This window comes from Rhinolophus sinicus, chromosome 14, assembly GCF_057876585.1.
Source record: "Rhinolophus sinicus isolate RSI-liver-muscle chromosome 14, RSI-T2T, whole genome shotgun sequence".
Classification (NCBI taxonomy): Eukaryota; Metazoa; Chordata; class Mammalia; order Chiroptera; family Rhinolophidae; genus Rhinolophus; species Rhinolophus sinicus.
The window spans coordinates 179,191,401-179,217,250 of record NC_142514.1 but is presented as its reverse complement, the minus strand read 5'-3'; the positions used below and the strand labels follow the sequence as shown (position 1 = coordinate 179,217,250).

The window sequence follows — 25,850 nt, the reverse complement described above, 5'->3', positions numbered from 1 at the left end:
TCGGGAAGAAGGCCACTTCCCTGGAGACCGAACAGCAGGAAACTGACCCACCTCTGCCAAGAGGGACGGGAGGTGTTCTGTTCAATCCCTCTCGGAAGCTCCTGACAAAGGGGGAAAAAGTCACTTCCTCTGCCTCTCCCCCGCCCCACAAGCAGCTCACCTGTAAAGGCATCTGACACCTGAATCAGAACCAGAATTCAGAGACAAAGGGGACCAAGCTGCAGGGGTGGAAAAGGAGTGAAAGGGAAGCCAATAGAGCTAGGTGACAGCTCCCGGGCCTGCACTGACAGAGGCCTGCGCCACTCCTGTGACGGAAGGTCTCCAGGTGCAGGCAGCTCGAGTTTCATGCCCAGCCCCATCCCAGAGAGAGGCCTGTGGGCTCAGGAAAGGCTTGCCTCTGCTCCTGAGGGAAGGCCTGCCTCCCAGCCTCGCCTGCTAGGCAGTGTTGGGAGACGTTCCATAGCAGGCTTTCTGGCTGAAACTTAGCATCTCCTGGGCAGTTTGTAAAGAAAAAAACCAGGCCCAGGCCCCTCCACAAAATAACTGATCTAATCTATGGGCAGGGTGGAGAACCACAGTGCAGGAAACTCCTGTCTGGTAGGGGAAGAAGGGAGGGCAGGCAAGTCTCCTGGCTGTGGGCCAGCCTTCGACAATCCTGCATATGGGGGTCGGAAAGGGGTGGGGTGCCAGTCAGTGCCTGGAAGTTTTGTGATGGGGACTTGCGTTCCTCATTCCTCACACTCCTGGAGGGAAGGGTACCTGGTACCAGCCTTCATTCCTGCCTCCTTCCCTCCCTCCCTTTCTACCAGCTTCACACTGCCCCTGCTGGAAGAAGTCAGGAAAGCTGAGGGCTCTACAGAAATGTGTTTAGCTGTGGAGGGAGAAATCAAAGCGATCTATCACAGACTTGAAGTAAATACATTTTATACGGAACAAGGTAGTAAAATAGCGTGCACTTTATTGAAAACCAAACAAGCGCTGATAAAAATATATATCACTGCAGTTGTGATTCCACATCAAACCTTAATAGTAAGAACAGGGCATTTATTCACTCCTCGCGTCATGTGCCGGGCCTGGCACAGGACACCCACGTCCACCAGAGCCTCAGGAAGAATGAGCCCGGTGGAAGGGTTGGCAGGCTCCCCCTGCTCCCCGCAGAGCATGTGAAGGGAAGGGGCTATAGTACACCTCTGGCGTGTCTGCTCCGTGATCCTTCCAGGCCACTGGGGTGGGCCCTGATCGGCCACTCCTTGGTGGCAGTGAGTGGAGACTGAAATGGAGACCTGCCTGGAGCTGTGCAGACACAGAGAAGAGTCATCCTTCCTCCTCAGGGTCTCTGAAATCCTGAAGGATCTGACGGCCACTGTAGGGTCCTACTTGCAGGCACAAGCCTACGTAGGAAGCAGTCATCTTTTGCTTTGGCTGAAGGGGAATCAAGATCCTGAGAGGAATCACTCTCTTCTTCACATGAAGCAGCCACAGGGATACAGCACAGCAGCGGGCAAGCAGGGGGCCCGCTGGCGCGGACTAAGGCACTTGTAACAGACTCAATGTACATCTCGGCCCCAACCCCACCTCCCTTCCCTCAGGTCCCATATGCCCTGCCTCTTCTCCATGCTGGGCAATGAAGGGGATGGGAACTGGCCTTGAGGGACCATGGTTTGTTTGGAGTACAGGGCTGGAAGGAGACACACAGGAAGGGAGCTGGGCACTTGGCAAAGGAGTAGCTAGAGGACAGGAGAGCCAGAGTATCGGGAGGAAGGTGAGGTGGTGGCAGAGTCACGGGAAGCCAATGGCAGTGATGTTTGCTGAGAGCAGATGCGGAAGCTGGTGGGGAGGCCCATCCAAGCTGCCCTGGCTGGGACAGGGTGGGAGCAGAGAAAGTGGTAAGAGAACCAAGCCCAGACAGAGGACCAGCAGGGGGTGTGGCCTTCCTCCCTCGCAGCGAAGGGGTCTGGCGCAGAGATAAAGGTTCTGAGGGTTCAGAGATGGCAAGAGAGGGGCAAGGGGCTGGCAGGAGGGCCTGCAACCCAGAAGCAGCTCAGCTCTTTGGTATGACGAAGGTGGCATTGTCAGGCGTCCTCCTCACTCCTCTTCCATGCTCCGGAACCCCTTGGCTGCTCGCCGCTGCCGCGAGCGCATCTCGTCCACCTGGCGCTCTAGCACTCGCACCTTGGCCTCCAGTTGGGCCCCCGAAGCCCGGCTGCCAGTGAGCCGGCTCAGCAAGGCGTACAGGGTCAACAAGGCCAGGAGCAGCACGGCCCGGGTGGAAGGGTCAGGCACCGACCTCACCAGCGCCACAAAGCCGGCCAGGAAGAGGACAAGCTTCAGGCCCCACAGGATCCGCCCCAGCAAGGCCAAAACCAAGCCGAGGAACAGGGACAGAAACCAATAGACGACCAGGGCCCCTGCACCCCACAGCAGGAAGGTCTGGACCTGGCTGGGGCTGAGCTTCAAGCCCTCGGTGAAATGATCTCCTGAAAGGGGAAGAGTTACAGAATCAGTCAACCTGGAGTGGTGAGGGGACACGGGGGAAAGAACCAAAAAAGGGGGAGGAGCTAAACCCCTTTGCAAAGGAAAAATCCTTTCCCACAGGGTCACAGAGATGTGAGTTTAAATCTCAGCTCCAGTTCCTACTGGCTGTGGATAGATTACTTCCCTTGGTTGAGTCTGTTTCATATACAAAATGGGAGTAATTCTCTGGGCTGTGGGTAATAGTTAAATGAGACTATGGCTTAGCATGATGCCTCTCCTGACACGAAGCAAATGCCTGGTAGGTGGTAGTAGTTATAGGCCTACTCTTATGCTGGCCTCTGGGGAGACCTGGGAGGTGTCAACTAGCTGTGGACAAGCCTGGACCCTGAAAAGATAAACTCTTGCAAATAGGAAGTGACAGGCTAAGCTCCCGCCGACCTAAGCAGTTCTCTGTCACTCACCATCTAGCCCCAAGGCATTCAGCAGTTGTGCAGCGATCCCAGACAGAGCGAAGAAGGCCACAGAGATGGCTGAGGAGATGGCCCACATCACCTGAGACGAGGTCTGTGGAAACAGCAGGGCTGAGCTGAGTCCATAATTAATGCTGCTCTTCTCCTCCAAGCCTCACCAGCACGGCCCCGGCAAGGCCAGGCAGGAACATCTCCCACCCGCTTCTCAGCCAGAGGTTTGCCCACCTGGGCCTGGCTGAGGGGTTCCTTCCCCAGCCACCTTCCAGTGCACAGAGATGGACAGCAGGCCCTTTCTCTTTCCAGGGCATCTGGGCCCTAATTCAACTGATTTGCTGGCATGTTTTGCTGGCAGTAGTAAGTGTATGTATGTGGGTGGGGGAATCATCTAATCCCTGCTGTAGTCACCCTGTAAAATTGGGGTCCTCCTAGCCTCCCAGGGAATCATGGAGGTGTGTGAAGTAACATTTGTAAAGGACTAGGACGATTCTGTAAGAAAGGAGTCAATCCATTCTACTATACTAGGGATTTTATAAACGATGATCTCAGCTGTTTAGTGTTACCTAGCAAAAGTCTGCGACGCCATGCTTGGAAGGCCATTAGGTAGAAGAGGCAAACCTACTGTAAGCCCCTGAGTCAGCCCCACCCCCACCTCCAGAGGGAAAGGAAGGATTCAGGTCTTGATATTTTGCCAATTTAAGTCTTAAGGTCAAATTTAGACCAAAGTCAGACTCTACAGTCACCTGTGACATAGGATTGTAAAGATGGCTCATTTCCCAGTGTTTCTGGCTAGAAGGGACAGGAACAAGGCTAAAGGTGGGGCCAGAGGTAAGGGCCCTAGGGTAGGAGTCAAACAGTGGGAGTGCAAAAGGCAGGTACTGTCTGGCTTCATTTTGTGGAATCTGGGGCTCTCTGTGCCAGGGAATATGACACACACAGGATGTGGAGCCAAGATGGGGTGGCCACGAACGATGCCTCTTCCTTTATGTTTCCTCAATGTATGTAGTCACTGCAGGGACAACCCTCCTTACCTCAGAAACCAGGTGCATCGTCTCTGGCCCAACCCAGGCGTCCAGTGTTCCCCGCACAGAGCGGCCGATCTGGCTCAGCAGATCAACTGGGGCCTCCCTCTTCTTCTGGCCCGGCAGCCCGAAGTCCCCATGGGGCTGGGACGATGCTGAGTGGAGGAGGACGAGGGCCACTAGGACCATCAGGAAGACTTTGAACAGATGCTTGCCCCATGGCGAGCTGCTGCCTGAGCCTGCCATGGCTGGGTCTGCAGGGAGAGGAGCACAGGGTGAGCAGGGAGCCAGAACTGGCATAGAAACCCACTGTCCCAGACCGGCCTCCAGCACCCTCCTCCACCCCTACTCTGTTAGCTAAGAAAGGCAAAACTGGGACTTCCAACTTAAGCTGGGTGCAACCATCTGTTTTACGGGTTCCTCTTTCACATTCTTTATCACTTGCATTAATTAACCAGAGAGTATGAGCCAATGCCTTAGGGTGGGTAAGAAGATCTCTGTAAGGCTTACTCCAGTTCTAAAAATCTGGAGGCCTGTCTCTGTGTCTCAGGTGCTATGGGCATAAAAGAATTATAAGACTATAAGTCTTTGTCCCCAAGGAGGTTATAACCTATTTAAGATAAAGCTGATACATATAAAAAAAATTGTTTTTAAATCGGATTACCACTGTATAACGATGTAAAGAGAAGTGCTTGGTTGCATGCTCAAACACATGCCATTTGCTCTGTAGGACCGTCACGTGAGGTCGGTATTATCCTCCTCCCCCTTACTGGTACAGATGAGAAGAAACTGAGACTTAGGAGTTAAGCATTTGCCCAAGGTCACCGAGCTAAATAGGCAGGCCAGGATTTGAAGCGAAGCTTCTGCTCCCAAATCGCACACTCTTTGGGAGTGAAGGAAATACAGTGAATCTCAACTGTGGCTCCTCCCTGCAATCACGTGGGCACTTCACAAAGGACCGATGCCACTGTCCCAAACCCAGAGGTTCTGATGTCACTGTCTGGATGTGGCCTAGGCTTAGACCTCCAAAAGCTCCCCAGGTGATTCCACTGTGCAAAGTTGCGACCCACTGACAGAGAAGGACCCCAACTCCTCAGCAAAGGGGTAAAGCACAACCTTTAATGAAAGTTATCATCATTAATAAAAAACTAACCATGTGCCACCAACCTCATTTAATCCTCATAACAACCCATCAGATAGGTATTGTTATTATCCCCCATTTGACTGATGAACAAATTGAGGTAGGATAAGAAATAAAGTGGGGACACCAGGATTTGAATTCAGGTGCATCTGACATCGGACCTCTCGCACACACCACCCTGCCGAATGGTCTCCAACAGAAGTCTCAGAAGTGATTTAGAAAGTCATACAATAGATTATTCATGAGCTAAAATAAACTTGGCATCTACCAATTATTTCCATGAATTATTGGTGACAATTCACTTAACTACTTTATGTTTTGCGCTCTGGTCTCTTCTGCTTCATGATGCTCTACGCAAGTTAAGACCCAACTGAAGCAGGTCTGGATCAGCCAAGAAAAACATTTTCAACCCCACCTTCTCTTTGCCACCATGCTTGCTTGAGAAATGTCCAATAGCCTCAGCGAATACCCTGTTCTCTTCTAGGCTCAGGAATGAACCTGTAGCTCCAGGGAGTTCCCATGATTCAGACCTGATGATCAGAGGCTGAGCCATGTCCCTAAGGCAGGAGCAGCCAGGTGCTTGAAGTTTTTGCCGTTACCAGGGCACTCAGGGAGTTGCCCAGAAATCAGAGCCAACCAGATGAAGGAGTGGGAAGAGAAGATGTTCCTTTTCTTGTTTAGTGAGAAGGAGGAGGGTTCGAGAAAGGGTTATTTATAAAACTATCACATTCAGGGGCCGGCCCGGTGGCTCAGGCGGTTAGAGCTCCGTGCTCCTAACTCCGAAGGCTGCTGGTTCCTCGAGTCCAGTAAGGGATGGTGGGCTCTGCCCCTGCAACTAAGATTGAACACGGCACCTTGAGCTGAGCTGCCTCCCAGATGGCTCAGTTGTTGGTTGGAGTGCGGGCTCTCAACCACAAGGTTGCCAGTTCAATTCCTCGAGTTCCGCAAGGGATGGTGGGCTCTGCCCCCTGCAACTAAAAAAAAAGTGAACACGGCACCTTGAGCTGAGCTGCCGCTGAGCTCCCGGATGGCTCAGTTGGTTGGAGCGTGTCCTCTCAACCACAAGGTTGCCGGTTTGACTCCCGCAAGGGATGGTGGGCTGTGCCCCCTGCAACTAGCAACGGCAACTGGACCTGGAGCTGAGCTGCGCCCTCCACAACTAAGACTAAAAGGACAACAACTTGACTTGGAAAAAAAATAAATAAATAAATAATAAAAAAGCTATAAAAAAAGAGTCACATTCAGGGCAATTTCTGGCTCAGAAACAGCTGCTCTAAGTTCCTCCTGAGACCTGTAGGATCAAGCAGGGCTGCAAAACATGCAATTCATGTGGAACAACCCCAGGCTGGGAAACCTACTCTTTCTGGCACAAATGAAGAACCAGATGGTTCCTGCCTGCCAGTGGTGGGAGATGAGGGAAGCACAGGTCAGTTCCTGAGCTATGTGGGTCATAACCACACCGGGGACTTAAAGAGCAGGGTTGCTATCTTGGGTTGGATTCTGTATCCAACGACCTCCACCAGGAGGGATCAGATGTCACTTCCTCCGTTCTAGAAGGTCAGGGTAACGTGATGTGAGTTGCTCCCCCCACCCCCATGCCAGCCTCCACTTTCAAGTGGCCGCCTGCCCCAATCAAGGGAAACTGGGGAGACCTTGAAATAAACTGTCCACAGTAAGACCAGCACTGCCCTGCCAGCTGACCTTCTGAAGTGCACCGGAAACCTAATCTAACAGGATTCTGGAGTGTGCCCTTTGCAGATAGGAGTACAGATTACTGGCTGGTCCATTTCTTCAAATTGTTTTAACAGGATACCTTCTCATTTCTTCCAGGTTAATCCCAGGCAGCAAGAATCTGATCCACCACCATTATGCCTCTTTACTTCAGCCCAGTCACTTTTAATAAAGAGAAGCCATGGTAGTCAAGAGCAGAAGCAGTCTCAAGTGCTGAGAGGAAGTGTCTTAAGTGTCTTCACCTCCCGCCTAGCCTCAGACCAATAGTAGGCACTCAACAACAAATTATGTATGTTTGTATACACATTTATATTGTGTGTTGTTTTATAATTTACAAAGTGCTTATTTCACTATCTCATTTAATTCTTACAACTATCTTATAAGGGATTGCTACCACCCACGTTTTACACAGAGAGGTCAAGTGACTTGTTCAAGTTCACACAGCAGAACTGGGACTTGACTTCAGAACCCCAGATCTAAATCTTGCTCTTTTACTCGTTCCACACCCGTACGCTGCCTCAGTAAGGCATGGTCCCTACTCCCAAGGTGCTTAAAGTTCTCCCCAAAATCAACATGCTCAAAGTGAGAGGACATCAAGATTCCCAGGATGAGACCACACACCAGAGGATGACCTGTCCACTGAGCTTACAGGTCATTGTTTTGTACCAAGAGGTAGGAGGAAAGCAAAAAATTGGGACTAGACCTGCCACTGCTGTTCAGGCAACTGTAGTATGGCGCAAGCAGGGCGAGGAGAACCCAGCTGGGCTAGAGAAACTGCTTCATGTACTGTAGTAGTGAGGAGGCACTATATGTTTAGGTGTGGTTTGCCAAGAGGGCAGGATGGGGCGGTCCACACACCCCCGCCAAGACTCTTTGCTCTGGTTAGTTTCCTTTCACATTATGAATCACTACATGGCAGGAGGGGCAGCTGACTTAGTGCCCTCTGCTGGCCCTGATTTCCCCATCATTGTCCAGAGCTGCCCCTGTGGAACAGTGGTTCTCAACTCTGTGGAGCCTGTCAAAGCAAGGATGCCTGCCCACCTAGGGCCAACTTTCCCAGACTCTCCCAGAGAGGGCTCAGGCTTTTGTTTCAGAGCTCCTGGGAATATCTGGTGCATAACTATGATCAGTAGCACAGGGAAAAGCTAGCACAGGCAACACCCTGAAAGGGTAGCAGTCAGTATACAAAGGACCCTCAACTTTCCTCCCAGGCTCAGTTCTGCCACAAACTAGAAGCCACTACCTTGTGCCTATTGCTTAATCTGAGTTTCAGTCTCAAGTGGAAAATGGGGTTAAGTGGGGTTAAGAGTTACTCCAAGGAGTTAACATGTTTCTGCAAGAACCTGGTACACTGTAAACACTTACAGAAGTGTTGCAAATTGCCAATATACCACTCTTTGCATTGTAGCAGAATTTAGCAGTCTATATGCCTGCCTCCCCCATTAGACTTTGAGCACCTCGGGGTCAGACTTGACAACTAACTTTTCTTGGAATCCGTAGCGCCTAGCACAGAATGATGACTAACACGTGCTTGTTAAATGAATATTAGAAGGCCGCCAAGAAGCCGTGAGGGTAGCAACGGAGAGCGATGGAGAGGAGGGGAGAGGGGGCTTATTTTAAAGTTGATCCGAATATGCAGCGGCCACCCGAGAAAGACAGCTGCATTGAAAGGAGGCTCCTAGACGGGGCGAAGCTGCCACTGAGGGGAATGAAGTCAGCGTCCTGGAAGGTAGGGGCAGCCCTCGCTAAACCCTTGACAGCTGCTGCCCAGCAACTGTTTGGGGGCAGGGTGACAGGCAAAGGGGCAGTTTCCCAGCTTCACGGCGCCCACATGAAGGCCCAGCCTCCGGGAGACAGGGTGTCAGCGGCATGCGCTATTTCGAACAGTGCATCCCCTGCCAAGCCCTGCTGGGTAGCATCGCTGGCAAGAGACCCGGGGCGGCGCATGGGTTCGGGGTACCCCAAAGAGCTCGGAGCGAAGCCGCAGGAAGCTGCGCCGTGGGGTGGGGGTCGGAGACGGCGTGCTCACCCCTGCCTCGTCCCCCAACCCGGCGGCTGCCGCGCCTCGGCCGGACCTGGGAGCAGCGTTTGCAACCCTCTGCTCCCGGGAAACGCGTGTCTCCCGTTACCTAGTAACGACGCCCCCAGTTGCATAGCAACGAGGATCCGGGTCCCCAGTCGGCTTCCCGATCGCGCGACGTCGGACCCCTCCCCAGTGGTGCTCGCCTGGCCTCGCGGCTCCGCCCCGGCACCGCCTGCGGTGGCTGCCGCCTCCCCAGCCCTGTCTGCCCCAAAGCCCGGGTCTCGGCTCACACTCACCGGGCTCGGGCCACTGCTACCCTTCACGTGCGACTTCGCTAAAACGAGCCACCAAACCCGCGCCTTAACTCCGGGGTGTTGGTTTTTCGTCTGCGCACGCGCAAGGCGGGATGTGCTCTGGTGCCGGCCGCTCCCTCCAGGCCCAAACCCGGTGCCGTGTACGCATGCGCCCTACCCTCGCTTTTGTTTTTTTCTTTCCTACACCGAGACGAGTGGGATCGGGAGGTCGAGCAGGGAAGGGAAGTCTCTGGCGGGAAAAGGGAAATAAGTGACTATATCTGGGCTGTAGAGTGGGTAAACTGGGTCTTTGAATTTGGGGTCGAAGCTTCTCCAGCCTCTCGGCATTTCGGGCAATGTAGTTCTCGAGCCCCGTGCTGCCTCCTAGGCATTGTTCTAAGGAAGGGGCGCCCGAGAGCCCCTGGTCTTTTGAGAAACTTTTCGCGCGCTAAAAAGGCACAAAGGAAAAAGGTGTTTGAGGTGCAGTTAGAGGCACACAATGGTGGGGAAATGCACCTGCACCTTCCGAGAGCAATTTCACACCCAAACTCCGGAGATGGCTCCCAAAATGTTCATTTAATTTTATGCAAGGAAAGGAAAAAACTCCCAGACCTGAGCTCTACCAAAAAAAAAAAAAAAAAAAAAAAAAAAAGGGCGACATTGCGAGGAGCAGAGACCAAGGGTTTGAAAGGAGGTGATTCCTTGCCGGCTTTGTGATTCCAGGCACGTCACTTCATGTCTCTGAGCTCACTCGTTTCCGCATTACTATAAAGTACTATAAGGTCCTAAAAATACCACTTCTCAGTAGGTGTGGAGATTCACTGAAGTAACAGAATGAAGATTTTAAAAAAACATCCAAGCTGCTGTCCAAATGTTGTGATCACATTGGCTGCCATTGGAAAGCTCCCCTCTGATGTTAAAGCAGTTCCTGAAACTCAACACTCTGAAATGGAACTCTTTTCCCGCCCCCTGTACCTGAATCAGCCTTCTAAGTCTGCCTTCTTCCCAGATCACGCACTGAGTAGCAACCAGTCAGTCACCAATTCCAGTTGTTTCTTTTCTTCAGACGTTTCATAGTACATCTCTCATCCATCTTCCTCTGTCTGGATGCTCATCATTTCCTGCCTCTGCTAAGGGTCTCTCTGTCTTCCCCAGCCGTCTCTGGTAGATTCCTGGAAATAGTTGGAACTTTACATTTGCTTTTGAGATTGTTTCTGATTTGTAGGACTACCACCAATCTCAGGTCACAGACTTTCTTGTGCAAGAAATGTAGCTTTCCCCCACTATAACTAGTTAATTTCTTTTCAACTCTTTCTATATGAGTGGTGGAAACAATCTCAGACAGTTCAGGGTTCTTCCCACCCTTGATTTTCAGGTTGTACAGACCTTTTGGAAAAGTAACATGGGGGTGGTGGCGGGGGATTCATTGAATCCTCAGTGTCTGTTGTTTCAGCTGCATTGTCCTGCCCAAGCCTCTGTCATGTCAAATGAACTCGAAAAGAGTCTGGAGGCTTTGCTAGAAGTAAATTATAAATATTAATTCAAGGGTTTTAGAGTTTGCAAATTGGGAATGCAGCTAGGCAAAAACCAGACAAACAAACAAACAAACAAACAAACCCAGATGTGTCCCAAAGAAGAAAGAAAAGTTAAGAATTCATATAGTTAAACAAACATTTTTGAGAATTATCAGTCCTGCCCTAGGATTGGTCCCAGGTGGTTACCAGTCAGATGTCAGGCAGTCTGGATGATGGATGCCAGGTGGTCCAGGAGATGGGCACCAGGAGGTCTGCTCTTGTCAGTGGTCTGGATACGTGAATCCTTCAAGAGGTAACCAAAATTATCTGGAGGTCTGGTATATGTCTGGATGCATATCCAAGCATTGATGCAGGACTGGAAATTTCAAAAAGTTTAAGTTCCCCTGCTAATTAGAACAAGAATGGAGTCTTTCCTCATGCCTCAACCTTCATGTTAATAATTTTGGCAGCTGGGTTAAAATGCCTCAGTTTTATAGATCCCTGATCTTCACTCTTTCCTCAGTCACTTGTCCACAGTTTGCCACTGAATCTACGTAGGAAATGGAGCTTCTTTGGAGTTATTGGCCAATGTGTCCTCTTGCTTTCCAAGCAGCCTTGGCCCGGGGAAGCAGGGCATAGAGTCCCTTGCTTGGGGATCCATCAACAACTACACATATATACCTTTCTTCCTATGTCTCCCTTCCTAGCCTAGGGAATCTTTATCTCCTCTGTGGGAAGGTTGAGATTGGGGGAAGTAGGGATGAGTCTGAGATCAAGTCCTTACCTGTAATATTTACTCCAAAATCAGTTGCCCTGAATCCTTTCTATCCCCTGAGGGGCTGGCTTTTGAAATACAAAAGCCTGGAAAGGACTCCCCTTTTCCTCCATCCTTCTGTCACAGCCATAAGCTCCCCAATATAGGGATACCTCTGGTTTTGCTCATAGTGGTAGCCCCAATGCCTAGCTTAGTGCCTGACTGGCACACAGTGGGTCCTCCATTAAGATCTGTCTAAAAAATGAATTACTGGGTCTCTTGCCTTCCACTCTGTCCCCTTCCAACCCATCCAGTGATATCTTCTAGAGGAATCTTCTGGAAGTGTGGTTATCATTCCATAGCTCAGTGGCTGTTCTTCTGCCAGCCCAATCAAGTCTAACCACCTCTGGCTCAAGGCCCCACCTAAACAGATTCATTTTATTTCCTACCACAGCCAAGAACTTAAGATTCCTGGCCTGTCAGGCAATGTCATTCAACCAACAACAGTTATGAAGTTTCTGCTATCTGTCAGGCACTGTGTTACACTCTAAGAAACAACAGTGACCAGAGAGAACAACTATGGTTCCTGCCATCAAGGAGTTTATGGTCTAGCGGAGAACCCAGACATCAAACAGATCCTCGTAAATAATTGATTATAGTTATCCAGAGTGGCTCAGAGGAATATTACAGGCTACTGTGGCCACTAAACTCCAGTTAGGGGTCAAGAAAAAGGCTCCAGAGGAAGCACCACTTAAGGTGAGGTTGAAGTTTATTTTGGAGGGGATGGGAGAGGAGGAGAAGAAGGGAGGCAGTTGAGGAAAGTGTTCCAGGTGAAAATACTGGAACCAGCCAGAGTAAGTTTGAGGACTTGAAAGACCAGTGTGGCTGGAGAGAAGATGGAGTGAGACTGTGGTGGTCAGCATGAGCTAAATGGTGCAGGACTTGGGGGCAAGTTTCCTCTGCCAGAAACACTGTTCCTCATTCAGGTCTCAACAAAAATGTCACCTCCTCAGAGATGCCCTCCCTGAATACCCTGCTTAAAAGTAGCCTATTCTTCCCATCCACAGCAGCTCCTATCTACTTTACTCTGATTTGTTTTATTCTTAGCACTTACCACTCTTTGGAATTTTTTTTTTATGTGTTGATTGTCTATGTGTCTATGGCTTCCCCATCCCCCACAATAAAGTGTAAGCTCCAAAGAAACCTTGTCTTTCTTATTCACCATTTGTATCTCCAGTTATCAGGTAGGAGTTACCCAGTCAATATTTGTTAAATGAAGGAAAAGCCTGGAGAGTAGTGGGAACAGATTTTTCATTGAAAGTAGAGCACTGGCTGTTCGGTGGAAAATGGATTAGGAGGAGGCCAGGTTGAAAACAAGACCAATTAGGATGCTATTTTATTGATGCAGGGGAGAGATGATAGTAGTTTGGCTTGGCTTTCGGGATAATGATAACAAACATGAATATTTATATTTTACTTACTATGTGCCAGGCTTAGTTCAGAGCACTGTTTAAATACCAACTCCTAGCAATAACCCTATGGGTTAGTTCAACACTTGTTATCACTGCCCTATTTTACAGATGAGGAAATTAAGGCAGAGAAGTTCACACCCATTCCTAGCTGGGTGGAGCTGGGGTTAGAGCACGCAATCGGACGTCAGCGTCCATGCTCTTGGCCGCTGTGCCATAATACCCTTCTTACCTGCAACTTTTATTCTTCTCTCCAAGCCTTTGCTTGTTCTGGTCCTCCTTTTAGGATTCTCTTCCCTTCTATCTGAATATTGCCCATCTGTTAAAGTCTAGCTCATTCACACCTCTTCATCGAAGAAGACTTCACCGACCATACCTGTATGTCCTGCTGGTTGGTCTGGATCCCTCATAGCCCGCACCACGTTCTGTACATGATTTCTGGGAGTACCTTATAGATATCCACAAAGAATCCTACACCATCTGAGTTGGAAGGGAGGTGGAAGTCATGTAGGAAAGGGGAGATCGCGGAGCAAATTGGTAATAGGGACAGGCCTAGAACGGTTCCTCGGTCAGTGTTAGTTTCTCAACCCATCTGCGTTTGCGCTTTCCTCACCGGGTCTCCTAGCAGAGTCTCTAAATTCTCACTGCATTATGGGAAATGTAGTTTCGGATGTCTTCCCGCGCCTCCCCCCCCCCCCCCCCCCCCGCTCTCGGCAGCGCTGAACGGAAGGAGCCGAGCCGTTCCGGAAATAGTCGAGTGTCCCGTGGCGGGCCCTTTCCTGCCCGGTTGCATTCTGGGAAAGGGCAGTTTCCGTTAGGGGCAGGAGGCTGAGGCGCGCGACCCGCCGCAGTCCCACGTGAAGGGCTAAGGGAACATCGCTCGACTGGGGCAGCTCCCCGCTCGCCGCGGGGCTTCCCGGAAGCAGCGGGGAACCGGAAGTGGCCCGCGGCAGCTCAGAAGCTAATCCCGGAGCCCGGTGTGTGGCGCCTCGGAGCGCAGCGACGGCGCCATGTCCCTGATCTGCTCTAGTGAGTATTGGCTGCAGCCGATCGCGGGTCACAGGAGGCCGGAGAGCCGAGCGGGGAGGATCTGCGGGCTTCTCAGGCGCCGGGGCAGGGGCGGAGGTGAAAACGGGGCTCCTGGGAGACAGGGCAGCGGCCTGTCAGCTCGGAGGTGCTCCTCCTCCTCAGCGTGGGGTGCATTTGCGCAGCGCTTCACAGTTTACGTAACGCCTCAGGTTTATTGTCGCAGGCATTGCTGAGCTTAACCACCTCGTTTACGCAATGGAAACTGAGGCCTGGACACAGGGAGCTGGTGCAGGGGAACCAGCCCTGGTGTGGGAATCAGGATACCCGAGGGCTTCTGCAGGGTCCGCCTCCGATTGGCTTTGTGATCTGGCGCAAGGCCCTGGGCCTCAGTTTCCCATCTGCAAAATGAGGGCATTGTACTGGATTTTGTATGGGGTCCAGCTCGGGTAGGCAGAGCTTCTGCCACTTGGGAAGGTCACAGTGAATTAGAGGTAGTGACAGGGCTGGAAGCCAGGTCTCTAGCTTTCAGCCTCTGAGGCGAACATTTGTGAAGCGTTTATTGGTGTACAGCGCACTTCCAAGCCTATGATCTCATTTTATCCTCACAAGAATTCTCCAAAGCTGACATAAAGGTCCGGTTTCTCAGATGAGGATGTTAGGCTCAAGCAGAGTGTGGCTTATCTAACGCTGCACAGCTAGTAAGTGGCCGAGCAGGGTGATGGAGCTGGGCTCTCTGACCCGGAACCCACGCTTCTTTTCATGCTTGTATCATCTTTCCTTTTGGTATTTTATTGTGGCTTGCAGATGTTTTCCATCCTTGTTGTTTTATCATCCCTTTCTCTATTTGCTTCCTAATTCTCAAGCCCTCTACTCTCAGAGCCTCTCCATAAATAAATAAAAAAAAAAGGGGGGGGAGGGAAGAAGGAAGGGCTCTGATAGTTAGGAAAAGGAACCCTTCACATCGAAGAAATCACAGTTTGTGGAGTATTTCACATTCACTGTTTCAGTCTTGAGGAAGCCCTTTTCCATCCAGCACCACCCGTCCTCTCATTCACTCATCTGGTAGATGTTTACCGAGTGCCTGCTGGGTATCTGCATTATACTGGAAGCCAGAGACAGCTGCAGTCTCCGTCCTCAAGGGGTGCACAGACTACTGAGGCAGGCGTGTAAATGATACCTCTGTTGGGGGTGACTGTGAGGATGAGTTAATCAATGGAAAGCGTTTACAGTCGTGCATGGCAAACAGTGAAATGTATTATATAGCACTTGTCACATTGCTTTGTCATTTCATTGTCTGATAATCTAGGCTCTAGACTGAGATATGAGTGGCTTAATGTGTATCTCCACAGCGTCTTTGTTCAGAAATGAGACGGGCAGCGCTGATTGACTGCTCTCCGGGGGCGTGGCACATAGTAGTTGTGCAATAATTATTTGTTGGCTGTCTGACTATAGGAGAAGCTAGATAGGTAGCTGGAAAGCATTCTGGGGACAGTACAATACTGGCTTGGTGTCATGTCTTAATTCCTATTAGTTCAATGTGGGAACCCTGGGTCTTGTTGGGGCCGGCAGCAGGTGAGGCATCCCCTTGGCCCAAGTTCCCTTTTACCACCTGAGCTCACGGCCTGGCTTTTCTCCACAGTCTCCAATGAAGTGCCAGAGCACCCATGTGTGTCCCCTGTGTCTAATCATGTCTACGAGCGGCGGCTCATTGAGAAGTATATTGCAGAGAATGGCACCGACCCCATCAACAACCAGCCTCTGTCCGAGGAGCAGCTCATCGACATCAAAGGTGCCTAGGGGCTGCCTCAGTCCAGGGTCATCTTAGCTCAGAGCCTGAGACGGGGGAGGTGGTGCCAGCTCATGGGAGGAGGGGCTAGTGACCTGGCAATGCAAGCTAAAGGGAGAAGGGTGGGGCAGAGGAAAAGGAAGGGTCCCCTGGGTTCTGGTTCTTCATATCTGCTTTTCCTCTCTCGGCAGTTGCTCACCCAATCCGGCCCAAGCCTCCTTCAGCCACCAGCATCCCGGCCATTCTGAAGGCCTTACAGGATGAGTGGGTGAGTTCCTGGAAGAGAACTAATGTCTTCCCCACTTGCAGAGAGTGATCACTGGACTAAGACTTGGGGGTGGGAAGGATGGAGCATTATTTTCTCTTTTGTGGGGCAGGATGCTCACGGAGGAGGAGACTGGTTGTTGAAGTCACACAGATCTGAGTTCTACCCTGAGCTCCACGTGCCCTTGGACAAGTCGCTCGTATTCGAGTCCTGGTTTTCCTGACTGTACAACACGGATTAGTGTCTGTCTTTCGGGGTTTTGGGAGAATTAGAATAAAATTTGATTAGAAGTTGCATGACATGAGGGACTTGTTTAATTCATCGGTATATCCCCAGCACCGACAGAAACACCTGGCACACAGTGGGTGCTCTAAAATAGGAATGAATGAATATATCTTGAGGGACTGCCTGGCACAGTGCCTGACACCGTGAGGGCAGTCAGTAAATTGCAGCAGCGTTATTATTCCCTTTTGGTGAGGTGATGGCATGACATCTGAGATTTGCCAGTAAATTGGTGGAGATGGGGGTGGGAAAGAGCTGGCTCCCACTCCTGTCCGTGTGCCCAGTGTTAGGCAGGGGCTAGTTGCTCGGGAGTGGCTCACTCTCTGGTTCTGGGCTACTCAGATAGAGCTGGGGTCACTGATACTGGTCTAGGCCGTAAGGATTGGCGGTAGTGTCCTCTTCTCGAGGGCTGACCCTTCTGCTGGGTGCACCCCCTCAGAGTGGTATCCCTCCCCCCCAGGATGCAGTCATGCTACACAGCTTCACTCTGCGCCAGCAGCTGCAGACCACCCGCCAAGAGCTGTCCCATGCGCTGTACCAGCACGACGCTGCCTGCCGTGTCATTGCCCGTCTCACCAAGGAAGTCACTGCTGCCCGAGAAGGTGCAGCCTCTCCCCCACATCCCCCCACTCGGGGCTGGTCCTGCTTCATCGTATCCCATTTCTAACATTATCTTCTCTCTCAGCTCTGGCTACCCTGAAGCCGCAGGCTGGTCTCATCGTGCCCCAGGCTGTGCCAAGCTCACAGCCAAGTGTTGTGGTGAGTGTCGTCTCCCGGCTCCCCCTTGGCCCCCAGCCCGTTTGTGTCCGGTGGCGCCTGGGGCTCTCCTCCTGCCAGGGTTTTGGACATTCCATGCCTCTCACCTGTACCTTTCTTCTCTTCAGGGTGCAGGCGAGCCAATGGATTTGGGCGAGCTGGTGGGAATGACCCCCGAGATTATCCAGAAGGTAGGTCGTGCTTTCACTTGGTGGGAATGCTGATGGGCCCTCACTTTTCATCAGCTGCCTTGAGTCCCACATGAATAAAAATCCCATCCATTTGGGGATAAAGGAGAGTCGTGCAGAGCACAGAGTCGGACCAGACTGCCTGCCTGGGTTTGTATTTTGATGTCACCATTTTTAAGCTTCACGGCCTTGGTTTGACTTAACCAACCTCTCTATATCCATTTCTCTTGCTTTTAAAATAAGAATAATAGTGCCTACTTCGTAGACTTGTGGGAATTTAACAGACTGTAATTACTGATAAGTGCAACTTGTAGCTATTCTTGTTATCGGGGTTCTTGGCAGATATTAAGGCATTTTGTTACACGTTTTCATGTTTTTTCTCTGAGGAAAACAGGACAGGAATTAGCATTTTTAGTTTACAGATGAGGACTCTTTGACTCAGATTCAAAGGTGCAGCTCACAAGAGGCAGAGCTGGCCCGCCCCCAGGTCCAGTGCTCTGTTATATTCCTGAAATCCGCCTTCACAGGACTTGATAGTTTGTGTCTTTTCCAAACAGTTCAGATTGTCAACCTGCATCTCAGTTCTCATCTTAGTGGCATAGACCTGGTCTGGGAGCTCTGCCATTTATCGCCTCTGTGGCCTTGGGCAAGTGACTTCCCTTCTCTGAAGCTCAGTTTCCTCTGAAACAAGGTCATCAGCACCCGCCTCATAAGGTTGGAGTGCGAGTAAAAAGAGCTGATGCTTGTAAGTCTTTAGCACAGACCTCGGCAGACAGCGAGTTTTGGGGGGCACTTGTGAAGGCATGGATGTGATCAGCATCCAAGATACTGTTCTTGGAAAACTCATTTGTCTCACGTCGCGTCCATTCCCCTCTCTTCCCCAGCTTCAAGACAAGGCCACAGTGCTGACCACGGAGCGTAAGAAGGTGAGTCCGCTCCCAGAGCCAGAAGAGAGAGGTGGCCTGGTGGCCTTGTTGACCCCTGAGGAGAAAGGGCGACGGCTGAATCCTGCACTCACTGCCGCTTTTCTTGGGGGGCTTTTCTCTTCCTCAGAGAGGGAAGACTGTGCCTGAGGAGCTGGTAAAGCCAGAAGAGCTCAGCAGATACCGGCAGGTGGCCTCTCACGTGGTGAGTGGCCGGCTCCCTGTGAACTTGGAGACATGCTGTTGCTGGGGTGGGGTGGGCCAGCCTGCAGAGCAGTGGGCAGAGAGCGGAGTTGTCAGGGCTTCGCTTCCTGCCCAGCTTTCCCAGTGAGGCAGTGAGGGAGGTGCTGCAGCCAGGCAGCAGGCCAAGTGCAATGGATAAGGAACAGAAGTCACTTGTTCCCCGGGGCTGGGGGTGGCGGTGGGGGAGTGTGTGGCCGTGACCGGGTTCGGTGTGGCTCTCTCTGCACAGGGTCTGCACAGCGCCAGCATTCCCGGCATCCTCGCCCTGGACCTCTGCCCCTCCGACACCAACAAGATCCTCACTGGTGAGAAGTGGCCTGGCCTGGAGGGTGCACGCTCCTGTCCTCGCATGGGCCTGGGGCAAAGGGGCCTGGGGCATAGGGACCTGGAAGGGCCTGACTCATTTGGGGATCTCATCTGGGTCCTCTGCAGGTGGGGCGGATAAAAATGTCGTCGTCTTCGACAAGAGCTCTGAGCAAATCCTGGCCACCCTCAAGGGCCATACCAAGAAAGTCACCAGTGTGGTGTTTCACCCTTCCCAGGTAAGGGCTTCTAGCCACTCTTGGTCCCCCATTCCTGAGCCTTTTTCAGTGGTTTAGGGTCCCAGAACCAGTCCTTCACCCCCATGCTGTCTCCCTGGTGAAGTGAAGTGGGCCCGAGAAAGAGCTCTGACTCCAGAGCTGGCATTTAGGGGACTCTGTTGGGAGCCATGGGGTTCCCCTTTACGTAGAGTCCACTAAAGCAGGGGCCTTCGACCCAGGAGGAAATGTGTACCCTGGAAAAGCATATTCATTGAAATAGTTTATGTTAGGAAAAGGAAAAATCCTCCCATGTTTATAATACAAACTACAGAAAACAAAGCTCAACCAAGTCTTGAGTCACGGATCTGAGGAAGTATTCCCGTGGTCGTCCAGCATGGGGGGTACAAGCTACACTGACTGTCGAAAGCGGTGTGGGTTAAAATAGATGGAGAATTGCTGGTTTGATGGTAAAGGCAGGTCATTTCACCAGGTTAATGACATTGTGGGATTTGAATCTTTAGATCTAGGACACTTGGGGTCTGGATTGTAGGACGGTGGCCGAATCAGTGCCGCCCAGTCAGCCTTTTCCCTGTACCTTAAGGAGATTAAAAGAGTAACGTGAATTTTTCATCAAACTAGTTATTGAAATGAAAGCACTCCTTTCCTGCTTACTGGTGTTAATATTTCTCTTATGAAATCACGTTGATGAAAGATGGTAGTTGGTTTTACCTTATGGTTTTTAATGTCCTAACCAAAATAATTGGTTGGTGACACTGTAAGTTCTCTCCCTGTCACATTTTTTTTCTAAGAATCCTTAAGGGTGGGGTACACTGAACATGCCCTTGCAGCTCCTTGCAGACCCAATCCTGTTCAAACCTGTGCTATCCCAGACAGTAGCCAGTAGCTACGTGGGTTATTTAAATAAACAAAAATAAAAAATTCCGTGCCTCAGTTGACAGCCACATTTCCCTCTGGTCCCAGAAGTGGGGCCTAGGAAATTGCACTCTGGTGCAGTTGTCCTTTTCACCACTGGGTGGCGAGGCCTCGCCAAGGCCAGATGCTGTCTGATTTACCATTTTAATATCGTTTACCACTGGTTCGCTCAGGCATCAGTGGGTGAATGGATGGTTCCAGGCAGCGCAGGGCTGAAAGGAAAAGCCATTGTTAGGTTGTATCATCCCGGCCCCGTTCATGAGATCGTTATGGTCCACCCGTCTCTCTGATGTCCTGCCTCTGCTTTCCTTTCAGGAGCTGGTGTTTTCTGCCTCCCCAGATGCCACCATCAGGATTTGGTCGGTCCCAAATGCCTCTTGTGTACAGGTTGTTCGGGCCCATGAGAGTGCTGTGACAGGCCTCAGCCTCCACGCCACTGGTGACTATCTCCTGAGCTCCTCTGATGACCAGGTGTGGTCCCAGCCAGAGCCCTGAAGAGGCCTGCTGGTCCCCGAGCTTGAACATCCCGGGAGGAGGGAACATCTCACCAACCCAGCTGGTTCCCCAGAACCCCAAGGAGAATGTCTCCTCTCTGCGGAGAAGAGCTGGCTTTCCTGGGTTTGCCGAGCCAGGCTCTCTGCTCTCCTGAAGGGCGCCCACTTCCTTACTGGCTCCATTCTGTCTGCTCTTTCAGTACTGGGCCTTCTCTGACATCCAGACAGGGCGTGTGCTCACCAAGGTGACAGATGAGACTTCTGGCTGCTGTAAGTTGTCGCAGAGGCACTGGGCTCTTTCCCTTTATTTGCTGTTTATCATTTATTTTCATGTTTGATTTGCTCATTTGTTCTTGTAAAAATACATTTGCTGCCAGTCCCTGCTGAGTGCCACGCATTGTGCTGGGCACAGTGGGGCATGTGAAGAATAAGGAACCCACCTTTTGCTACGCGTAGCCTCTCCCAGTGGGCTCTGACCACAGGTTCATCTCCCCCTCCCCACAGCTCTCACCTGTGCACAGTTCCACCCCGATGGACTCATTTTTGGAACAGGAACCATGGACTCTCAGATCAAGATCTGGGACTTGAAGGTAGGACATGGCGGTCTCCATTTGAGGCCCAGGGTCAGTGCTTCTAAGGGTCAGTGTGATTTAGTGCTTATACACCTGGCCCTGGGGGTGTCCAAGGGTGGAGAGAGAGTGGCTCTGTGTGTGGGACATGAGAGGAGTGGCCTGTGGTCCCTGGGCCGGCCACCCTCCCCTGCTGTCCCTGTTAGCTGTCCTTCCCTGAAAGACGGAGGAGGACATCTCAGAGGTAGGAGTTCTGTGAGCTCCATTCTCTCCCTCTCGTGACCCTTGGGTGACATTTTCCTCCCCCCCCCAACTGTAGGAGCGCACCAACGTGGCCAACTTCCCTGGCCACTCAGGCCCCATCACCAGCATCGCCTTCTCCGAGAATGGCTACTACCTGGCAACCGCGGCCGACGACTCCTCCGTCAAGCTCTGGGACCTGCGGAAGCTGAAGAACTTCAAGACGTTGCAGCTGGATAACAACTTTGAGGTGTGCCCCTCACCCCCAGCCCTCTCCGTTGCCGCCTCCTCTGTCGGTTATTCATTGAATTAATCTAAACTGCTGTTCTTTACCCCCACTTGCCCCTTAGTTTCTGTTCCCCTCGTGTGACCTCTGTTCTGGCTCTGGCAGGTGAAGTCGCTGATCTTTGACCAGAGCGGTACCTACCTGGCCCTTGGGGGTACCGATGTCCAGATCTACATCTGCAAACAGTGGACGGAGATTCTTCACTTTACAGGTGGAGGCTTGCCCTGGGGCCCTGGGGTCCTGGGGTCCTGAGGTCCTGAGGTCCTGAGGGCCTCGGGTGTTCTGGCCCAGAGGGAGTGGGGAAATCTCACTGGGTTAGGAATTTCTAGGGGCAGGCACTGACTTGCCTCAGCAGCCATTAGTCACAACCTGAGGCAGTAGAGTTTAAGTGACTAAGAAAATGAACTCAAGGGTCAGTTTTCAGGTTTGAATGCTGGCTCTACCACTTCAAGTCATGTGACATTGGGCAAGTTACTTAACGTCTTTGGGGCATGATAGTACACACTTAGTGGGGTTGTGAGGTTTAGATGAGTGTGTGTGTTTTTAGAACAGTGTCTGGCACATAGTAAGGCTTTACCATTGTTACTATTCGGTACTGACTTGGTCCATTGTGGGGTTGGAGCAGGAGTACGAGAGATCCAGTCTTTGCACTAATGGAATTTCTAGTCAGGTTGGGAAGGCAGATGTAGATGACTTCACAAATAATTGTTTAATTGCAATGGTAAGTGCTAGAAAAGACGAGTATAAAATGCTGAGACAGTGGATAAGAGGGTCGCTAACCTAATAGTTGTCTGGTCCGGGGTATTTGACTTTCCCTTTCAGTGTTGTAGCTTCTCAATCTTTAAAATGGATATATTGGCAATGCTTTGTAGATTGTGCCAGCTGGTGATGTGGAGGTGGCATGCATGGTGGCCGGGTGCCTGCTGCACACTTGGGAGCTGAATGGCAGCTGCTGCTGTCTTTGTTGATAAAATTTTCATCCTCATTAGCAGGTTGTGGGCAGGACGCAAGCTACTTCTCCCACCCCCACACTCCCCTGAGCCCTGCTCAGTGTGTTGTGTTACAGAGGTGTCCGAGCCTAACCGTACGGCCTGGGCTTTAACCCTTCATTGGACCCCGCCGTTACGGTGTGGAGCAGAGTGAGGTGGGGTGGCAGCTGGAAGCACAGGGGACTTCGTTGTGCAGAGCTGCTTGGCTCCAGGTGTGAGCGGCACTTACTAGAAGGAATTGGCACTAATGCTCGTGAATTAGCCGAGTGTTGCCCAGCGTCTTCTGCCCCTGCCACAGCCCTGCCCTGTGTTCGGGGCTCCGGCTCCCTAGAGTGGGAACCCCATGAGCCAGAACGAGCTGCTGGACTGTTCTAGTTACGAGTGAGGAATTAGAAGTAAATAGATACCAATAAGCCAATGATTGAACTTTAAACCAATCTGAAAACTCAGCTAACTGGTTACAAATGGCAGGAGGGAGCTGTGGAAGGACAGGACTCGGGGGTCTCAGTGCCCTCTGCCAGGCTCCCAGTCAAAGCCAGCACTCGAGCTGAGCTCAACTGCAGTTGCCCGAAAGCTTAGGTGAGGGGGGAGTTGACAGTCCTCGATTCAGTCAGCTGCCAAGAAACACTTGGTGGCTGCCGTGTGCTGGGCACCACTGGAGGCCCCGGCGTACGTGTGCGGGTCAGACTAGAACCTCGCCCTCGGGACATTGAAGTCTTGGGGAAAACAGACAAGTAGTCACATGCAGTGTGGGGAGCACTGAGTGGGAGGACCGATGGGTGCATGCATGTCATCGGGTCGGTGCTCAGACCCAAAGGGGAAAAGCCTCTCACCATTGCCTCTTGTCTCTCTCCTCAGAGCACAGCGGTCTGACCACAGGGGTGGCCTTCGGGCACCATGCCAAGTTCATTGCTTCCACAGGCATGGACAGGAGCCTCAAGTTCTACAGCCTGTAGGCCTCTCCCTTTGACGGGAGCTGGGCCTCATCTCAGTCGTGGGGTAGACTTAGGGCTGGGGGTGGGGGGAGGAAGGGGAGAGAGACTGCTCGGGGGGAGGGTCACGGGGCGGGACATCCACATCATTTCACTCTGGTCTGGGTGGTGGCCTGAGAGCCGCGGCACCAGGGACCACCCTCATCCATGCAGCCTCCAGGCCCCATGTCCGACAGGAATGGACATGGAGGTACAGCTGTCACCCTCGGGAGGCTCAGGGTGGGGGCCCAGGGCCTCTCCCCTCATGTTGGTCACTGAGTTGGTGGTGGTGGCCATTCTGCATCCACCTTGTTTCAGTTCCTGGGAGACGGGGCGAGGCTGAGCCAAGGGAACTGGAGGGGTTGGGTACGAGGGCTCATGCAGGATTTTGTAAGCAGTGATCTAGTTTCATTAAAAAAAAGAACAATAAACATAGCCACCTTCCTGTGTGTGTCTGTAGCAGGAACACCCGGGCTGGGGGTGGGTTAGGGGAGGGAGCACGAAGCTGGACATTTGCTGTCAGGAAGCCGGTGTTCCTTTCATGGCTCCCTCACTCCACCCCACCCCACCCCACCCCCTCTTTTTGATTGCATGACAGAAATCAGAGAAAACAAAAATAAGTATACAAGCCATTTGCCAGAATGTATCTTCCATGTCCCTGCAAGCCTTGCCATTGTGTTTAGAGTGTCTCATGTTGGTTGTGCTGCCACTTGCCTTGTGGGGTGGGCAGGGAAGAATGGCCTTCTGTTGCGGTAAGGAACTGAGCATTTGAGTAAGGATTCTTTGGTTGTAGGTGAGAGGAAACCTGTCCCCAACTGGCTTAAATCAGAAAGATTTTTGTAACTCTGGCATTTGAAAATCTGAAGTACAGCCGGTTCCAGGGGAGATAGCCAGTAACTAGTAAAAAAGATGAGAAAACAAACAGACCATGTAGGAAATTAGGGTCATGTGACTGCTTCAGCTTGGGTGGTTGGGAAAGGCCTTTCTGAGGTGAGCTGAAAGCCAGGAGGGGTTGCAGGCAGGGGAGGTTCTAAGGCTGGAGTGATGAGGTGTGTGGAGGCTGAGGGTGGTGCCCTGGGTGTGGCCCAAGGAGATTGTTGCTACCCTTGAGGAGCCATCCCAGTAGTGGGGGCTGGAAGCCTAATGGGGTGGGTTAGAAAGTGAGCTGAGAAAGGGGGAGTTAGCGATTATGGATAAGGAATTGTGGCCCAAAGGAGAGCTAAGATGTGGGGTATTACCTGGCGGGGCTGTGGGTCCAAGCATTGCGTCCACATTGAAGCAACAAGACCAGGCGTGTTTGTTGGGTCAGTGTTGCATGGTCACGTACCTTGGGGCATGCCACGTCCCTTGGAGGGTCAGAACGCCTAGTAGCTAGTACCTTTGAAAACTGCAGGAAAGAAACTACTGAACTTTTAAACCCAGTCTCCTCAAACGTTTTGCCAGGAAAGCCTTTGTGTGTATCGGTAACCCCTATTGTCCATGAAACTCGCCTTTTGGGAAACATGCCAAAGTTTTAGCCATTTGTAAATAGTGCTGCGGAGATCTTTGAACATGCAGCCTCTTGTTAGCTCAGTTCTTGGGGGTAACTTCCCCAGAGCAGGGTGATGAGGCAGTGTTGGGAACATGGAGAAGTTTCCCAACATGTGCCCGTCTTTTTTGTACCAATTTGAGGGTATGGCTCAATGTATGACTGTGGGTCTTGTATATCCTCAGCCAGTTTGGGGTATTATGATGTGAAAGGTATGATTATCCTTTTTAAAGAAAAGACCCAGGATGCAGTTCTCCTAAGGCAGAACAAACTTCCGTAGGAGTGAAGGGTGGACTGATAGAGCAGCGTCATTCAAGGTGGGGCGAGGGTTGAGGGCATGGGGGGGCTACATGCTTCTGGGTTAGACCCCAGGGCTAGGACAGCATTAAACCAGCTGTCTAAAGGTTTCTGGCTAGATGTTGATTTGCATTCTTCAGGCCTGCCCTCATTTCTCGGGAAACTAGTTAAGGAGATAAGCACAGGTTCTTGGGATCCGTGGGTCGCTAGGGGCACCCGTGGTCACCCTCAGGTTGTGTGGAGTCTGAACATACGTGCCTTTATGTGCGGGGATGGGAGGAGCATGCAGTACATCCTTAAGGGACTTCAGTCCTGCCGCACCCCAGTCAGTGCCACACCGCTGCCCTAGAACCTGTGTGGCCTGGCTGGCCTGCTTTCTGGGAGCCTAGTGTGTGGGTCACACGGCTGAAATGCCTTCGTCTCTGTTCCATCTGCCCACTCCCGTCAACAGAAGAGCTGTGTGCTAAACTACATACATTTTCTCATTTTATTCTTGAGACAACCTTGCTTTTAGCTGTCAGCCACTGGGCATCTTGCCTGCTCTTCCCGGGACCTCATGCCTCTTACAGTCCCGGGTAGGAGGTCGGAGCGTGGACTCTGGTCACAGGCTCTGGGCTTGGAATCCGGCTCTGGCACTTTTACTACCACTGCTGCTGCTACT

The 25,850-nt window shown here is 51.7% G+C and overlaps 2 protein-coding genes across 7 annotated transcripts; one reads left to right on the top strand and one right to left on the bottom strand.

The window, feature by feature from the left end:
- Positions 1–941: 941 nt before the first annotated feature.
- TMEM109 (transmembrane protein 109) lies at positions 942–13,524 on the bottom strand. 6 transcript variants are annotated; one of them, XM_074336450.2, is made up of 7 exons: positions 13,266–13,493; positions 10,874–10,970; positions 10,539–10,668; positions 10,128–10,324; positions 3,974–4,218; positions 2,937–3,039; positions 942–2,477 (listed from the first exon to the last, which is right to left on the bottom strand). In XM_074336450.2, exons 5-7 carry the CDS (start codon positions 4,208–4,210, stop codon positions 2,086–2,088), a joined length of 732 nt encoding a protein of 243 aa, XP_074192551.1. In that variant the 5' UTR covers positions 4,211–4,218; positions 10,128–10,324; positions 10,539–10,668; positions 10,874–10,970; positions 13,266–13,493; the 3' UTR covers positions 942–2,085. The 6 variants fall into 6 exon arrangements, with proteins under 6 accessions (XP_074192551.1, XP_074192552.1, XP_088645747.1 ...); XM_074336451.2 differs by having other exon boundaries at positions 10,128–10,668; XM_088789621.1 differs by lacking the exon at positions 10,874–10,970.
- Positions 13,525–13,680: 156 nt separating this feature from the next.
- On the top strand, positions 13,681–23,799 carry PRPF19 (pre-mRNA processing factor 19). The gene is made up of 16 exons (XM_019754014.3): positions 13,681–13,918; positions 15,558–15,707; positions 15,896–15,972; positions 16,712–16,853; positions 16,937–17,010; positions 17,136–17,198; positions 18,080–18,121; positions 18,249–18,323; positions 18,591–18,666; positions 18,794–18,903; positions 20,131–20,286; positions 20,510–20,579; positions 20,814–20,899; positions 21,198–21,368; positions 21,510–21,615; positions 23,252–23,799. The coding sequence occupies exons 1-16, from the start codon at positions 13,900–13,902 to the stop codon at positions 23,347–23,349; spliced, it is 1,515 nt and encodes a 504-aa protein (XP_019609573.1). The 5' UTR covers positions 13,681–13,899; the 3' UTR covers positions 23,350–23,799.
- Positions 23,800–25,850: the final 2,051 nt, after the last annotated feature.